Here is an 18,678-nt window from a genome sequence, read left to right on the forward strand (position 1 = left end):
CCATTATGTTGCCACTCTGTTGTTCATCTACTAGTAGGGCAGTGGCTGTTGCCTCTGGTCTACTAAAGCAGAGCTCACTTATATTTTCAAGATGCCAAAACTTGGTAAAAAAAAAACCCAAACAAACCACTTTTTGTAAGGAGGAGGCATTTATTTTCAGATGGTGGAAAACTGATTACTTTGACCTTCTTCTGAGCTGTCTTCCCATCACTCATATTTTGTAGTGAAGGACTCATCTGTTGGGCCAGTGTGACTACTGTTTGCATTAGTTTTTGTCTTCATTCTTTGCGTTTAACTGGCTGTCCACAACTGTTAACGATTGTGTTGTGTTTTGGGTGCTAAGATTCTATTGCTTTGTTTCTAAAAGTGCTTGAGTTCTGGTCTGGAGATCTTGGGGTCTAGTTGGAGAGCGGGGCTTTGTAGGCATTTCTGTAGCTTGGGTAGTACAGACGCCTTTTCTCTTACTCCAAGCTGAGGAGCAGAGATATTTACTTGTCTGGGATGCGATGCATCTCATGCCTTACCTATAATTTTCTTTTTACGTTTATAATTGCAGGGCTCGCTAGATAGCGTATTGGCTCGGATGAACGTTGAACTGCAGCTGTGCTCGTGCCCTCCCTGTGGGGTCGAAGGGAGCGCGTGTGCCTCTTCCTGGGCACAAAGTCTGCTTGTGTGGAACCCATGGCGCGAGGGGGAAGAAAGGTTTTACGCCCTATGAAGTCAGGAGTCATTTTGTTTTACAGAGTCACAAAATAGCATCACACTTCTTTAGAAGTAAATAGTATTACTCTTCTGTGTTGCACTGTACTCTGTAGCACTGAGAGTTGTTTGATAACAAGGGCTTTGGCCTTCTCCTGGTCTCATTCCTGCATCTTGTTTGTTGCTTCAGGTCCTTAATATGTTTGGACAATGGTACCCTTCTGTAGTATTTAAATCTGTGCCGGGAAAACTGTATAAAGCCATATTAGTTCAGACTTTCTGAAAGCTTAACATATTTTTTCAAAGGTTTAATTTATTCTGAATTTAAAAATGCTGAAAAGAGTATCGTAAGTGAATGGAGTGTAGCTAGACAGATAAATGACTATGCAAAAATGACACGGTAGCGATCCATATTTATGCTCCATCATTTTAATGCATTAGCTCAACTCATTCATTATATAATTTTCTATTCCTTTTCAGAAAGCAAGCTGCAATCGTTGTCGCCCTTTTTGTTGTTAATGATGTTTCTTTACATTAGCTTGCAGTTTTGAGATAACACAGAGAATAACATTATGAAGTTTAGCATATTACTTCTACAACTCTAGTGCTGGTAGTAAAAAACATACGCCTCTCCCCAAAGTAAACAAATATAACTCTGACAACTAGGAAAGAAATAGGCTGGGTGAGAGACTAATTTTGCGTGAGTCTTTCAACTCCAGGTATGCCTTCAAGGGTGACATGTTAATTTTGTAAAAATGTGTACAGGAGCCTGTGTGAAAATTTACTTTTCCCATGGGATTCATAAGTCATTCTTTTGCTTCCCTGTATAGTCCAACTGGAGCCAAAGAGCATCATTCTGAGTCTTTCCTTAATTCACAAAGTCTGAGTTGTTTTGAGATGTTGTGATTTTTTTTTTTTTTTTTTTAAACTTTTATTTTTAATGGAACATGATGTAACAGTGGTGTGGGAGCCTAGCTTAAACATGTGTGTGAACCTATTTGGTCATGCAGTGATCAATTAAAAAATATTCCCGATATTCCCCCATTCTTTATTTGGCTGGTGAAGGATGTTTAAATTATATTACAGCCTTGAAAGATAAGTTAATTGCATTTATGGTCTTGGTTTCCATAACATCCTTCCAAATTTGTATTAAATTTTTCTTGCTAGTCTGTATTACTTTGCAAATGGATGCTATGGGATGTTTCTCCTGATCTTGAGTTACTTAATGACCTCTTTCCTTCCAACCCTCTTCCCCGTGCATGCCACTCACCAGAAAATGCCATCTATTTGTACTAAGTTTTCTAAATCTAGCTTGGAATTATGCTTTGTCTTTTAAAGAGAGCATGTTGTTTTTTGAAAGGTTAAAAGGATTTTAGCAGGTACTGTTTAATAGTTTCTGTCTTGTATATTGCGTGTAATAAGACATGCCGTGCAGTGCCTTTTAGTGTGATTATGGCATGTCTGAAGTGTTTCATAAAGCAAATACCTTAATCAACCACGTAGTAATAACACTGTACTTTTAATATAAGAGCTTTCATCCTGGAGGTTATAATAATCTCCAATTTGTAATGCTAGAACTAGCAGAACTTAATATGCAAATCTCATTGTGAAATGCAGTCAACTCAGGGGTGAAATGTGGTGGGCGATTAACAATGTGCAGTAATGTCGTATAGGAAGTTAGGATATAAGGTGAAGAAAATATTGTGTTAATTGTCACGGAAGATTCTTGGGTTTGGGACGAAATGATTCATTAGGTATGCGGAAAGTATATGCTGAGGTATTGCAAAAGTGGAGGTGTGTGCTGCCTGTCTAAAGAGACGGTTGGACCATCGCTTATCGCCATTGCCCAGGCTGTCGAGTTCTGTTCAAGTTCTTCCTCTGCTCTGATGTCTTTCTGTCCAAGACTGCATGAAGGGACATTCTCCAGTTTTTGGAGCAGAAGAGTGGAACAAAAAGCTTCCATCTCTTCTAAAGCATTAGTAAAGAAGTGCATATCCATTAATGCTGACAGCTTCTTCATTTCAAAACATCCCATTTCTAGTTGTGGACGTAGATGCTGGGACAGATGAGGGTCCAAGTTCTCAGGCTTTCTGGAGCAGAGCAGCCACCATAGCTAACTGCTATACAAAAGCCTTTTTATCATGTTCAGATTTTTTTAACTGTGCAGGCTGTTTTAAAAATTCCTCTCAATAAGAAGTTGATTCTTGTATCATGAAAGTTCAGCTCCTTTGTGGAAGAAAGCTTTGACGCCTGACCTCTTCATCTTCCCTGATGTAGACATATGTGTATATATGTCTTCTGTGGATTCTTCGTTCTTGCACAAAATGGATTCACAAATGAGCCTTACCTTTGGGTTGCACGATTGTGGTTTATGGATTGCACGGAAAAGAACTTCTGAACTGTATAAACTGAAGAAAACTGTCTATAACATTAGATGCAATACTCTAATTTATCTGTCTTACTGAGAAACTTGTCTACGCTTTACTAATTGTTTTAGATATTACTCCTCTGACTGTCAGTGCACACAATCCACGTCTTCATGAATGGTGGTACTAAACATGCGTTTTGGGGCTCTCCTGCAGGACGTGTGTTTCCGCAGGGCAGCGCTTCAGAGACTGCAGAACAATTTGGGTGGGAGAGGAGCTCAGGAGCTCTCTAGCCTGAGCTCCTGCCGTGAGCAGGACCAGCTCGGGGGTCAGGAGCAGGCTGCTCAGGCCTGGCCTCACGATGGAGAAGCTTTTCCTTACGTCCGGTGGGAACCTCTCTTGTTTCAGTTTTTGTCTTTTTCTTCCCACTCTGCACTGCTGAGCCTGGCTGCCTCTTTCTGATGACCTCCTCGTAGGTGGCGGGGCTGCTGTTAGGCTGTCCCAAAGCGTCTCTGCTCCGGGCTGATGCAGCCCTGTTCCCTCAGCCTGTCCGCACAGCCCAGGCTGTCCTGGTGGGCTTTTGCTGAACTCACCCTGGTTTATCAATGTCTTCCCGGGACTGGGAGAGCCAAAACTGGATGCGGTATGTCGATGTGGTCTGGCTGGGTGCTGGCCAGTGGGGGATGATCACTTCCCTTGGTCGGTTGGCTGGGCTCCTGTTCATACAACCCAGGGTGCTGGTGGCCCTCTCTGCTGCCAGGGCATGCTGCTGGCTCCTGTCCAGTTTGCTGTGTGACACGAGCCCTGGGTCCTTTTCAGCAGGGAGTCCTGGGTTGTTGCCAGGGGTTTTTCTTCCCATGCACAGGACACCACATTTGTCCCTGTTGAATTGCATGATGTTCCTGTTGGCCTGTTCCTCCAGCCCCTCTAGGTCCCCCTGAATGGCAGCCCTGCCCTGCAGTGTATCAGCTGGTCCTCCCAGGTTGATGCAATGTGAAAACTTGAGCATGCAGCCATGGTCCGTGCTGGGATGTGCCTTGTTTACTGTCTGTATCAGTGACCTGGAGGAGAATGCCTTCACTTTGATGTGCTTTGCACATGCATCGTATTCTTTCTTACGCCCTTTTTTGCCTTTCCTATTATCAACATGGAGAGCTTGCGTCACCTTGCCTATTGCTTTTGTGTGCTGTACTAGAAGGAAACTATAATGTGTTCTTATTTTCTTTAGAAACATAAAACAGCTAAAAGAAAAAAGACACGGGAATAGGAAAACCAGAGTATGGTGATTCACTTAACGATCCCAGAGAAGGCTGGAATGAGGAGAGATGGTCTTCTCCTCCACTTACTGTTGCCAACCCCAATACCTTGCTGCTTCACTCCTCACTTCCATTTAGCCAGTCTTCGGTCTTTTTAAAGTTGAGCTGTGTCTCACTGGAAATTAAAAGTCTTTAATCAGTAAACTTGTTGTTTACCTATTTTTTTATTCGATTAGTAATAAAAAGCTGTTACCTTTATGAAAGTTGGGAACAGAGCATTCTTTACAAAACAAAGCAGGAAAATGTACTTAAGTTTCAAAGTATGGAAAAGCATGCATGATGCAGATATCTTATAAAAGGTTATGTAGCTGGCGTGTCTGGAAAAAAAAGAGGATATATTTGAGCAAGAAAATTCTAAACCAATACAATTTTGGAGTCACCAAGATCTAGAAACTAAAACTATATATCTATTTCTGTCCCTCTCTTTGTACGTTTCCATCTATATATTTAAAATTTGGTATCTTTAATCCCCAATATTAAATTAGAAAATCCTTTGTAACATTACAAGTATTTCCAGATGGGCTAAAATACAGCAGTAGCATTACTTCATCCCATTTGCGATTGTCATCATGGAATTGGATAATGAACTTTTATTTTTTGTTGAAACTAGCCTTGCATATCCATATTAAGATAATTTCTTTACTGATGTTTGCTTTGAGAATGCTAACTCCTGCCATTAATCAACCAGTGGCATTCTTGACATGAGTAAGAGAAGTTAAAACAAATTTAAATCAAAGTTATAGTTAAATAAGGATTATAAACTGTGATCCATCTATCCAGATTTTGAATTATGTAGTATTTCAAATTTATTTGCTTATTGTCTCCAAATCTGTAGTTTCAAATCAATATTGTTGTTTTGATTTTCAATGTATTCATAAGAGGGTTTTTTTATAGGTTGTCTTACTGATTAACATGTTTTAAATTTACCACAGGCTTGATTTTTATTTTTTCCAAATCAAGGCAGTGTACCTGTTTACGTGCTTATTGTATCAGCAGGGTCCTCTCTTTTTAGTTTTCTGTCTTTCAAATATTTAAAGACTTGTTCAGATTGTAGACAAGTTATCAAGAAAGCAGTATGATAATAGTTTACTACTTCTGAAACTGTTTAGATTGTAATTTCTAGTGTTTTCCTATTGGATACAGAGACATAATTTAACATCAGAGTGAGTGGTACAAGGGCAGAGTTTAGCCTAAATCTTTGTTTTGTGTTGAGCGTTCATGAGGGGAAGTAGTTTAAAATCCTGGCCTTTGCTTCTGGTGTCTCCTTGTTCTTTGATGCATGGAGAGTCTTGGATAAAAGCTTTTGTTGAAGTGTTGCACTGAAAATTATATAATTGCTTGTCAGGTTGTTCACTGCGTTGCTCTTGTAGAGGGAAAATACTTCTGTATTCCAGCAAGTAGAAGAGAGGCCTTTGCATGGGATACGTACCATGCTTTATTAAATACAGTCTGTAGATGCTCATTTTTCTCTCCCCCCTCTATTTCAGACTCCAGGTAGAGGTGGCTCTCAGAGCTCAGATTCGGATTCATCAGCCACACCAGGAAATGCCGTGGACGTGAACAACGAAGGCTCCTCCGAGGTACTGTACATGGGATTGGAGTCCTAAACCCTGGGGGCTGTTTCTCTGAGCCTTGAAGCTGTTGGAAGTAACTTTTGGTGCCCTAACTAAATAAACACTCAGAAGTATCATCTTCTAAGAATTGGTTGTTATTTAAATAGAAAAAGGAAGGCTAGGCCATATTTATATGTAACTGTTAGTTATGCTTGTCTGTCTAAATGGTCACAAGCAGTCCTTCCTGTAATCCTAGAGACGAATTATTAACATTAAAAGCAATCAGATATAAGCTCAAGGCTCCTCATTAATGAATCTTTTTATGAGAGTTCCAAAAAATGAGGCTTAACATTTTATCGCACTTATACTCCCTTTTCACCTTGTTTCTGCTAAGGTATAAAGTATACTGGAAACCTCCTCCTCCTCGTGAAATATCAAATGTGTTGGTTTTCATTTGGTGCTGGTGTACAAATCTACCACTTATAAATCCTATCCATTTTTTATGTGCCGTATGCCATACTTAACCAGCAGAATAAGTTGTTATTCTTGCTTCAATCCCATATTACAATGTCTTTGGATTTACAGTGTTGTCAAATATTAACTCTGGAAAATGCAAACTGACTTCACTGGCTGTTGAGTGAGTTTGTGCTAATGTTGCCTGATTACCTAGCTTGAAAATGTTTCAAGCTTAGCATACAAATGCAGTGCAAGGTTAATTACTCCTATTACAGCATTAAAGGGAGCAAAGTGCCCTTTCTTACACTGAATAAAGTGCATGATGGTTCAGATACTCCTATGTCTGCTATGATAAGAGAAACTTTCACTGTGCTGTTTAAAATCTTCATTGCCTTCCATCTGTGCATCTGCTTATTTCTTGAAGCCTTATCACAGTCAGTATAATCAGGCATTCCTTAATATTTTGCTGCATGTTATACATGTCACACGTTTGTGAGTCCAAATCTGTTTTGTATGCATATTTACACGGTCCCTGAAGCAAATAAATATTCTTAAACTGCAGACTAAAATCTCATTACTTTTGTAGTTAATTAAGGCCTAAAAATGTGCAATGAGATAATTGCTTTTTTCCAAAGTTTGGTTAAAATTGCACAATTCTGTTAACAGGGGTGCAGTATCACTGACTGTACAGCTGGTGGGTGTGACGAGGTGCCTCAATACTGATGTGGCAGTATTTTCTTCACATAGGATGGGCTTTCAAAGTGATGGTGTGCAGGCACTATTGCACTGTTGGCTTTTCTTGCTGCTGAGTGGGAACAGGGTCAGACCAAAGGCTGCTGTGTCGCTTTTGGTCGATACTGAAGAAGTATCTTTTAGTTGTCAATAATTCCACCATCTGTTGCATCACTTACAAGTGGTGTGTTCTCCTTAGCATATAATTTCAGCGTCTGTCTGAAACTGAGCTCCGAAGCTGGTGATGGGCTCTTACTCTCCCGAGATTCGCGCATTACAGCATGTGCAACTTGGGCCTTTCTGTTGGTCTTCCTTTTCCTGTGCAGCTGCCCTGAGGTGTTATCTCTTTGAGAACTTCTCTCTCTCCAGGAGCACCATAGCCAGACTTTGCAGACTGCTTTCTGTCCATTTTATCATTACGTTCCCACCTGGTTCTCCAGTATTATGTAAAATCAGAAACCCGGTTGACTTGTTTTCATTCCAGTTTCTTGGCTACGTTTTTCTAATTTTTATTGCTGCAAGATTCAAAAGGAGAATAATTATTAAATCTGTGCAGATTCTCATGTTTCCTACCTCCTCAAGCCTGGTTGAGATCAATCCCGATTTTTGAGAATTGTGCTATGAAACAAAAGGAGTGGGGAAGTCTGAATTCAAACTGTTCCTTGCTCAAGGAGAGGTGAGAATCTGTTTTAGCCCTGTCTGTGGCCATGTCAGCACTTCAGATCACACGTAGACCTGTAATCAAGTCCGGATACATCTTTTATTCACTGTGCAGTCTGCCCAAGGAGGAAACGTTTGAGCCTGTCCTACCTTTTTAGCTTAGGTCCCAGTGCAACTCCGTCTGCAGTACGGGGTTGCTTGCCATGAGTTCACCAGCACGCTTACGCTTTCATTAGCGTAATGTGGCTGCGTTAGCTAGACAGGTTTGCCACAGACATCCTTTTTGGAAGGGGCCTTCGCCTTCCCATGCGTGCACGGAGGGCTGTGTTCAGCCTGTTCTGCCGGCAGTGCTCGGCCAGGGAGGTGCGGGCATCCTCCAGGCAGCAGCATGGACGGAGGCCCACAGCACTTCACATCCACCTTTTTTCTAGGTGTTTAAGCATGTAGTGTGTGCCTAGAAGATGTGAAGCTGTTGTTCTTCAGAAACCAATTTAACTTTTTTTTTTTATTTAAATTCTACAGAGCAAGGTGTGTATTTTTCCCTACGCGAGCGTGCCAGCCAGGCGTGCAACTGCGCTGGCTTGTAGGGCTCTCTTGCTGCCACAAACTTGCTTATTAATTTACTGTATTATTTCTGCAATCTCACTGCACCACCCTTCTCTATTTCTGTGAAACATCTGAACACCTTTACGGGCAACTGTGTGGTGGATCTGACATGATGCCTCACAATGGTCCATTCACACTTTGTTAAGCAGCTTATTCCTCTGTCACATGAAGGGGGAACCAAGAGTGTCTGGAAAACACAGAGTAGTATGCAGCATGGTGCTAGCTTTTGAAGCGTGTTTTGGATTTGTATATTTTCGTGTTCTTAATGACTGTTCCTTCTTGCCTTCTTATGGTATTGATAGGTGGTTTGCAAAAACTATCTTTCCAAAAGGAAAGCAAACTTTGCTTTTGGTGATTGTAGAGAACTGTCAGCGTAAGAATTTGAACAGCATTTGAGTCCAAATCTTCTTTTTTATCTTTAATAGTCTCTTTAAAACAAATATACATTTCACAGGGCTTCATCTGTCCGCTATGTATGAAAGTGTGTGTAACTCCCACTGATCTGTCTGAACATTACCAGAATGAGCACACTGGGACAGAAAGAAGACAGGAGCTTCGTGACCTCCCAGCTGTTACTGTGGGTCTTGTTTATTTTGTTTCAATAGCTTTGGTAATGGGCCGCTTTAAATGAACATACATCTTTTCTCATGGCTTGGGTGTCAGCTTCTTAAATTGTTTCTTTTGATTCCTTGCAGAAGCATAATTTGATCTTTTATGCATGATTCCAAAGTATACATTCAGCAGAAGAGTTAATCTATGTCTAGCTTTCTGCTTTGCAGTTGTCTCTCACATGAAACATTTGTGGTATTGGGAGACTTGCGGTCGCTGATATATTCTTTTTGAACACCTTTCGCTTGATTTTCTTGTAAATAAGACTATTACATTATTTCATTTACTTCAGCCTCAGTGTAGTGATAAATACAGCATTGGATCTGGTACATCCTTTGTGAAAAGAAATATTTTGAGCTCCTGTCAGCTGATGATTTTTAAAGCAGATTTCTAGTGGGTAATAGGTACATTGGGTAGAAGATGGAACAGAGAACAGGAATATAAAAAATTTAGAAGCTTCACTTCTTGAACATGTTTAAGAGCCTTACGTATTGCAGCAACATTATAAAAATAATTATAAAAACATTTTTTAATATAAAACTTAATTGGATTTTTTTATGCCCCTAATAAAATGCAAAGGCTGTCTCAGTAGACGTTATAAATAGTACTGCAATTCTAAATTCTTCCAGTTGTGGAGTGTAAAACTGCACAGTTCAAACCACGTGTCCAGTTTTACTCTCCTCAATTGGAAGAATTTAGATTCCGTAAGGTAACAGCCTCCAGCTGCGCAAGGCTATCTGAATTTTTCCTGCTGTGAACCTTCAGAGGGTAGATTTGGCCTCTGGGGGCGGGCAGCTTGCCATGCACTAAATGGGTTTGGACGGAGGTGAAGTTTTGCATTCTTTCTGCCGACGTTACTTTTGTTGTGTTTTGGAATCAAAGTGTTTATTCTAGGCTGTGTGAGCGATGTGGTTTTATTGTGTGTATTTGCTGTATGCATTTGCTAAGTAGTGCTTTTTCCCTTCCCTACAAGTCAATGTGTTTTTACACTTTATTTCTGAAGGGAAAACTTACAATTGTGGGACATTATTCCCAAAGGTGATGAAAGCCATCAATACACTGTTTATCCTGGAGTTATTTGAGAACTCTTTTCAAGGCTCAAGTGTCACCTGTTAAAGTGTGCAGGATCTGTGGTAAAACTGGTCCATGCTGCCCTCCTGGGGTGCTGGGAGACCTCCTCAGAGACAGGACAACTGGAGACTGGCTTGTGATGGATTCCTTGTTGCCTCCTGTTGAAGCAGGGACCATCTGTAGAGCTCTGTTAGTGGTCAGTTCAGCTTTTCATTTTCTTCGTTATCTGGTCACAATGCTAGTGCCTTATTTGAATAAGCTGTGGCTTACCAGTGACAGATTGTAGCATTCCTGATGCGATGATATCAGTAGATTGTGGGCTGTGAGCCATCAGAGGTGGTTTGGTTACCTGAAGAAGTTACTCTTTTATTTACCTGGCTTGTGTTTAACATGGTTTCATAGAGTTGACTGCAGGTTCTTGCCCACTTTGAGTTTTTTGTTTTTCCACCATCAGTTACTTGTCAGTACTTTTTTACTTGTCAATAAAACTTGTGTATTGAGTGTAGCAAGTGAAATGCAAATTCAGTTGTTTCTAGCTGTTGCTGTTTTCTGCTCCTAAAGCTGTGTTTCTTGGTACAGTGATTCAGTTAATATCTGAAAGAGGTGAGAAACAAACAATGCTAATATATATAGTTTATTTTTTCCAGTTTGATCTTTTACTATATCAGTGTGCATAGAAGCATTGGGGAAATCCGTTGATCATTATCATCAATACTAATATGTAAAGTTTAAAACACGAGTGCTGAGAAGCTGATGGTTTGCATTTGTTGATGGAAAATGATAGTTTGCATTTGTAACAAGCACATTGTGATCCTGAGGCAGCAACACGACCAGTTTGTCGCGTTTCATTCCATCTTTGCTGTTCTTGAGTCAGCATTATAAGAAGAATATGATCTGTTATCAGTGTCATCTTATGTGGCAGACACGAACCATCGCTGAGTTTGGCTTACTTAGACTGGTGTTTGGCTTTCTGTTGCGTGTGGATACTCCTGTGAAAAGTTCAAACACAGTTTGTTGGAAAGAATGCTGAAGAAGCTCCCGAGTTCAGTTTTTCTGCCAGTTTTTTTTTTTTTTCTCCTCAAACATGGAGATAGGACTTGTTGCAAGGGCAGTGTTTGGTCACACTCTGTGAGACCTGAAAAATTGTCACTTGGGTTGACAAAAGCATTAGTACCTTGCTTTTAATTTTGCCTATAGCTTTCTTCACTAACCTGTTTTCCACTAATACACCCTCCCTGCTGAGGAAAATTTTAGCAAGTCAGGTCATTTGCCCCTCTGTTCTCCTTGCCCTTCCCTCCTTTCTGTCCTCCATGCAATGAGAGTTGGTCTTGTTCTTCAGTCACAGGCCTCCACTCCTGTGCTTTCCGAAGTTGTCTGATATCCTATTGAGGGAAAGGATCCTCAGCACTTGCCTACAGCCTTATATATGGTCTTCCTCTTAAACAGCTCTCCATGCAGCCCTTATTTTTCAAACTGGGGATTGCACCGTAGGGTAACTGGTGAAAATGACAGTGAAATACTTTCCCCTGCCCCCCAAACACTGATGAAGCCTTACTTTAAAAGACTGAGGCTTATTCAGCTTCAGGAACAACCACCAAAATGTTGGCAACTGTCTCTGTCCATATGTAGCCAACTCAACCAAACAAATGTCGTGTGGAAGTTGCACGTATCACCACGTTCCCAAACAAGAACATTGTTCCCCAACTTTGATGTGTACTGTGGTGTCACTAACAAAAGCTGCGTGGCTGCTTCCGTTTTGTTTTCTTTTTCCTAAAGGAATGATACATTTCTAAACTGTGTCCAGCATTTCCTGACTGTTTCTGTTGGACATCTAAAGAGTGAGTCAGTTGAAGAGGCTTAGTTTCAGACTTCCCTTCCTGGCTTCTCCTTGGGCATTCAGAAAAGCCTCTTGCAATGTTTAGAATGTAGTGGCCGTTAATAACTATTGTCTTATCTACAACTAGGCTAACTCTAAGACAATTTTTGAACAGTTCTTTTGGGTAGACTTTAGAACTTTCGACTCTGATGTTTTCTGAACAGACTTTTCATAGCAGGATTGCCTAGAGTGTAAATTGGCATATTAGTTGTGCAAAAATGTGGGGTCTTTTTGTCTTTCTTTGAAAATACCTCATTCTTTATGCGTCTTTTTTTCCTGCTTGGCTCTTATTGTAGGTGCAATCGATTGCATCTTCTGTTTTTATGGATGCCCTTGGAATGTTGTAGACTGCTTTTGCACAGAAGATCATGTCAATGTTTTAATGCTGATATTTTATACTCTTTGGCTGCTCTTTCGGTTGCTTCTCCAATTAGGTTGCAGTGGCTGTTTTCACCTCAGTGGTACTCGTCTGCTTTGTACAGGAAGAAAAATCATTGGTTGAGCTACATTAGTACATTAATTTGCTGCAACATCTGAACAATACTAAGAGAATGAAGAATTAGAGATACTGGTTTGATTTGGCTTGGCCATGTGATGTGACTTTTCTTTAAGAGAGAATCCACTGGATTAGAATTTCTAATTCGTGACAAAATTGTAGTCTTGTAGGTTGTGACAGAATTGTAGTCTTACTCATCAATAGTAATAAAATCAGAAGAGAACTGAACTAGAAATTATGTTGGTTCTATTCTTCTCAGGAAGAATCCATCTTCTTTTCTGGGAAGACACTGGGAAGAGTCTGCAGTCTGGTATAAAATAAACTGTAGCAAGACACTTTTTTTCTTTTTGTCTAGAAACTGAAATACTTACTTGTAAAATTGAAATGGGCGGCAGGTCTTAATTATATAAAACATGACCTTTTAACCTACTTTTGTAATGATTAAATAGATATGTTATCTGAGGAAGCCACTGTTGTCTTACTATTTATGTAAACACAGAGGAAAGAGCTTTTTATGGTGGAAAGCATGGAAAAAATGTCAACTGTGTTTTCCATTTAACAATGTATAAAGTGATCTAATTTATTTATTCTTTAACTTACTTAAAATATTTCATGACTATTTTTTAATAGTATGTAAGACTTCTGAAATAAATTATGAAACGTGGTCTTGCCCTTGCTGTCTAGGCAGACAGTTTAATCTGCCTCTGAGGACTTCTTGAGGATTCAGTTAATTGATTCGATATGTATTTGGGAAATAAAACCTAGAAACTACTTGATACATCTTTCAGCTTTGAAACATCAGTATGTTTCTGTCCTCTGGCCCTAAGTATATCTTCTGTCCTGTAAAGTGTTCCAGCCTTTAAATCACTGTGTAACTGGAGAATATATGAGTTTTAGCTTAGACTTGCTATTCAAATGCTGGTGAAGATGTGTATCTTGTATCAGGGAAGGTTGTGGAGGTTCACCTGCAGTGGAAAAACGTGAACAGTGAATTTAGAATTTTTCCAAATATTCACGACACACAAAACCTAAAATCAACTCCAGAAAAGTGTGTATGCCTTTGAGCGTGTGAACATGCCATACAGTTCTTGAACTTACTTTCATTTTTTTAAACACACTGGACTTTATTCACAGCATACAGCTTATTGTACCAATACCGTTGTGAAAGAGTTGTTACTCTAAGTCTGGATTCTGAGACATGGGCAAATGTAGGGCCTGTCTGGAAGGTGTTAGAGCTTTGGGACTGAATCACAGCTATTGCTTTTTGTTCATGTGGCTCACTGGAAACAGCCTGTAGGCTTGAGTGCTGGCCCAGTATTTCTGGAAGCCCATAAACTCAAATTTATTTAAACTTAAAGTCTGGTCATGTGAACTCCAAGCATGTTAAAGTGTATACTGGATTGGGCTAAGCTGTCCTATAGCATGTGTATGGTAGAGTAGTCACTCATCTTTTCCATATGGTAAAAGTATCAATTACACTGCAGTTCTGTGGGGTTTGGCGCTTTGGTTTTGGGTTTGGTTTTTTTCTTGGTGGTTTTTTTTTTTTTGTTCACCACAATACTTAAATATTTTCCCAGAAAGAGTGTTTGTGGAATAAAAGTGACTTGTCAGTGGAAAACAGCAAAGTTCCTTGGTTCTTTAAGCTTGACTCATGACATAATTGCTGGGATAAAAATTCAAGATGTTGCAGAAGCTCTGTTTGTGTTAGCAAATAGAGCTCTGTGCGTGCTATTCGTGCTGTATGGCTCTCTACCACATACAGCAGCCATCACAGCCGCATGGATGGGGCCACTTTGCAGTGTTAAAATAGGATTGGACAATAAATTAGATAGTCATCAGACATTTCAAGAAAACGCTGAGGAAGCTGGATAGCTATGGCTGTGACTTTCAAACTTCGATAGAGTACCTTTTTTCTTGGACTCCAACTAGATGAGCAAATCCGAATTCCCTCCTGTAAAAACCGTTTTGCCCATGGGACTGCCTTTCAAGAGGTGTCATCTTTCTGCCAGATAACTCCAGCTTTAATTTGTGAAAAAGGAGCTTTGAATAAAGTAAGCTGTGCTTTCACTCATTAATTACTTAAGTCAAGATTTCATATTAGCTCTACAAAGACCATTTCATTAAAGCTCTGGGGAAAAAAAGAGCAGCTGGCAGATGAAGACAGATCTAATGCATGTATATGTAGGTGTCTCAGGCTCCAGTTATTGAAGATGGAGCCCAGGGAGCTGTTATACTGACCCCACATATGTATACACATTTATTAGGTCAGCTGACTAGTTTCTTTGTCTGTTAACTGTGTTGAATAGCTCTCCATTGGTAGGGATTTGGGACTACACACCTACATGTAAATGTTTGGTTATTTTTTAAACCTCACGCAGGAGCCGTCAGCCTGTTGAGGGAATATATTTGAAGATCTTCAATTTTCTTTGCTAGTGAGCAAGAAAAATACTGCTTTTCAAACTGTCTCGTCACATTACACAACTTCATTAGATCAGGTTTGTGCAGAATGGTGAGGAAAAAAACATTACAAGTAAGACAATATTCTAAGAAGGCTGAAATTTTCGGAAACGTATTTTTACACCACAGCCACGCTCCCTCCCCAGTCCTACAGAGTAATATGAGGAGAAGCCAGAGAAACGGAATTTTTCTGTTACATAAACTATTTCTGAATCAGTTTTGAATTAGTTTGAGGATTAGGGGGGTTCTGTGGTAGCCTGCAGGCAGTCCACAGGTTGTGTTGTGTGCCTGTGGGTCCGTGCCCCTGCTCTCCCTGGGCAGTGTGTTTCGATGCGGGAGGACAAAGTTCTTCCAACAGTTAATGGCCCTGTAAATTATATTGGTACAATAAAATCAAACATGGTAGTTCTTGTGACAAGACTTTCCTTTCAGTGCTGTTTTTAGCATCCCGGTGTACTTCCCAAAGAATACAGTATTAATGATTTGTACAAATATTAATGTTACCCGAAAGGAATCATTTACCTTGTATGCCTTTTAGGAGAGAGAGCACTGAGAAGCTTAAGTTTTTCAGGCCTGAAAGTAAATCTTAACTATTAGAGGGGGAAAATAGCTACAAGTATTCTTCTTCAGGCTTATCTGTAAGTCTGTCTTGAGAAAGGCAAGTCAAGAAGCCTCTTGTGCTTCCATGGAGTCTGAGATCTTTGGTGAAATTTGGCATTATAACTCAAGCTGAGGCAAGACACTTTCCTACAGAACTTCTACGCAGCAATTTCTGTCCTGCTTGGAGTGAAACCGGTGTGTTTTGGAGTCTGCGGAAGGCCTGGCCCACCACGAACAGCGTGGTGCTGTGGAGGTGCTTGGTGCTCGGCATGGCTCACGGGCGTCCACCTGAAAGGGAAACGTTTCCCTCGGGATCAGAAAATGAGGATTTGAAGTTTAGCATCTCTCTCGCTCTCATTGGAATGCTGTGACCCCTGGGCCAGGGGCTGTTTTGAGCTGTAAATTGTGTGCTGACTCCTAGTGGCTTGTTTGTGCCTGTATGTGGGGTTTTGGTTTGGACTCCTTTCCTGTTTGACTGTTCTTGCTCTGTCTGGCTTCAGCAATTCTGTGGTGATCTTAAGAACTCTTTCCTGATAAAAACTTGTGCATGTGATGGTTGTGGTTTTCTTTTTGTTTTCCATTAACTGACAGACATCTGCAAAAAGCTTTGTATTCAATAAATTGTCATTTCCTGGTGAAAAGATTCTCTGTTTATAAAAACAAAACCCAACTAATCATCATTTAACTTCTTTTAGGCTCTTTTGTCCCTGTGTAAAGTGAAAGATAAAACCCAATTAGAAACATCAGTTAGGGAGTTACGACTTATGGTGCAGCGCTGCGGGGGCTATAAATGATGTCTTTGCTTTTATTAAATGAAGAATATGAGATGCCTTTCACTGCTCTGTGGCTGTGCTTTATGCACAGTAATTCCTAAATGCATTTTAAAATTAAACCTACCAAGTGTCTCTTGCAAATACAGCCTTTCGAAAAGTATAACTGCACGTGTTTTATGTGGTGGCTTCCTTCTTCAGGTACAAGAAGATTGCTCTCACACTTGCTGCTTCTGTAAAGGAGACTCTTAGTTAAGGGAGCCAAGTGCAGGCTTACTGGAGAGGACACCTCAGCTGCCCCAAGTTCTGGTGACCAGTGTTACATCTTATGGTTGTAACTGCACAGTCTCCTTTTCATCCAGGTCAGGCATGGTCCTGATATAGGAATGTCTTGCACTTGATAAAAATTCCTGCAAACTAACAAAAATGCTTACAAGATTTAAGCATCTCAGACCATGAGGTTTCTTCCCCTCTTCCTTCTTCTCACACATTTGTCTTCAGATTAGTAAAATATGCTTCTGCATATATTTTCAAAATTTATCTTAAGATGATGCTGAGAGATATTTTTACGGCTGTATATAAAAGATTTTTTTGAAAAAGAAGTGAAGCAAGAGACCCACCAACCCAAGTCCCCAAACAATGTTGTCACCGGGGGATAGTAGTTGCAGCCCCAGGAAACCTTTACACTTCTGTCTGTTACTGTCTGATGCCCAGGAAGACCCTGATGAATCCGATCTTCTTACTATAAAGAGAACTGAATTAACGCTGCTAACATCGGAGCCAACATCTGAGTATTATCAGCCTACAAGATGCAGCTGGGTCCCGGGTTCGTGCAGTTTAAGGCTCTGATGTGCGGGCGGTGATGCCTGCAGCTGTAGGAGCTGGCATTCCTGCCCACCCCAGGACAACCTTTTCCGTAACCCAGCACTGACTCCAGCAGTGCTACGTCGCCCAAAAGCAAGGCCGGCCGTGGTCACGGCAATGTTGGTGGAGAGGCTGGGGCTGGTGGGTGATGCGGTTTTTACCCCTGCCTGTGTGAGAGAAGGGGGATTTCTACTATAAAGAGGAGGTTTTGTCCGTGCTTCCCCACCCTGATGGTGGCAGCATGCTTGCCTCTTCAGAGCTCCCATCCACCCTGGAAGCTCTCGGCCGCAGCACGTTCCCTTGGCTTGGCAGCTCTGCTCTGCCTCTGGCTCCTCGTCCTTGCAGCTGCTGCTGCCTTCAGATCTGCCTGCCTGCCTGGGAAATCTCGGGCTGGCTTTGCCTAATAGTTGAGACAAATGATTGATTGCTGTCCCTTCAGGCTAATTGCGCATATAATCTATTCTTTCCTCTTTTCCAGGACTCTTATTTCCACAGAATAAAACCCAACCACAAAAAAAAAAAAAGTCAAGCAAAGAAACAGACTTTGCTGTTTAAATGGAAAGAAATAAAGGGCAAAAAGAAGGAGAGGTCAGAGCAATTTTCTACACTCGTTCTTTCCAGATGCACTTACTGGTGCTAGGAGGAATATTTGCTTTTCTCTGTGAACGGCAGACTTTCCCATCATTGGGAAACTAAACTAAATGTTGAGAACCGCTCGGTAGCATTTCATTCCAAAAGGGTGCTGTTGCAGCATCGCTGTTTGAGACTTACTGCTTTCAACTGCTAGGAAAAATAAATCCCTTGCTTTTTGACCCGTCCTGTAGTTCATTGCCTTTGCTATGTGCCAGGAATCTGCCTCTGGTTCTTTTTCTCAGAGTGATTGCTGCTGTATAATTATATGTTAATTGTATCAGATAAACATTACTGGGAATGTAGTAGTTTAACCAATTTTCTGTACCCATTTTGGCACGTATACATCCATGTGAGTTAACTTGGTTTAATCTGGAGTGAAACTGTGCTGATCAATTCTGGAAAGAAATGTGTTTGTTAAGGGTAAATGCTTAGGAAGGAATATACTGTTTTGTTTCATCTAGTTGTGCGAAAATTAATCTTCAGTATGATATGTGGTGGGTTTGACAAGCAGCTGTATTTAGTTATTTATTTCTGCAACACTAAACAAGTAGTAGCAGTTACGAAGTCCCTGTTCAATGCTCTGGAGCTCCAGGCATGCTTGAGTAGCTGAACGTGATGGTTCTCCTGGGTTAAATCCACGTAAGTGTTTGGTTGTTGAATTCTTAGTGACTAGTGAAACAAAGTACTACGAACGTCAAGTTAGAAAATGAGTGCTGTTGTGGTTATCCGTATACACATTCAGTATGTTCATTTTGTGCTAAGAAAGATTTAAATTTTTGTGGCTTGTCTCGTAGCATCCAAAGGCAAAGTTAGGAGAACAACAGGAGTCTCAAAACTCTTCATATGTTCTTCAGAAATCGTACAGGAGCATATGTTATGTCAAGTGTGATAATCCCACAGGGGTACTCTCATCT

General features: G+C 40.6%; 1 protein-coding gene across 3 annotated transcripts in view; it reads left to right on the top strand.

The window, feature by feature from the left end:
• The window catches only part of EEA1 (early endosome antigen 1), a 70,277-nt gene that overhangs the window by 2,899 nt on the left and 48,700 nt on the right, over positions 1–18,678 (top strand). For 2 of the 3 annotated variants that reach the window (XM_054205632.1, XM_054205653.1), the window contains exons 2-3: positions 5,869–5,961; positions 8,843–8,965. In XM_054205632.1, coding sequence (XP_054061607.1) covers positions 5,869–5,961; positions 8,843–8,965 — 216 coding nt within the window. The remainder of the gene's footprint in view (positions 1–5,868; positions 5,962–8,842; positions 8,966–18,678) is intronic. The other variant, XM_054205642.1, reaches the window with a different exon arrangement.

Source organism: Rissa tridactyla, chromosome 1 (assembly GCF_028500815.1).
Source record: "Rissa tridactyla isolate bRisTri1 chromosome 1, bRisTri1.patW.cur.20221130, whole genome shotgun sequence".
Taxonomy (NCBI): domain Eukaryota; kingdom Metazoa; phylum Chordata; class Aves; order Charadriiformes; family Laridae; genus Rissa; species Rissa tridactyla.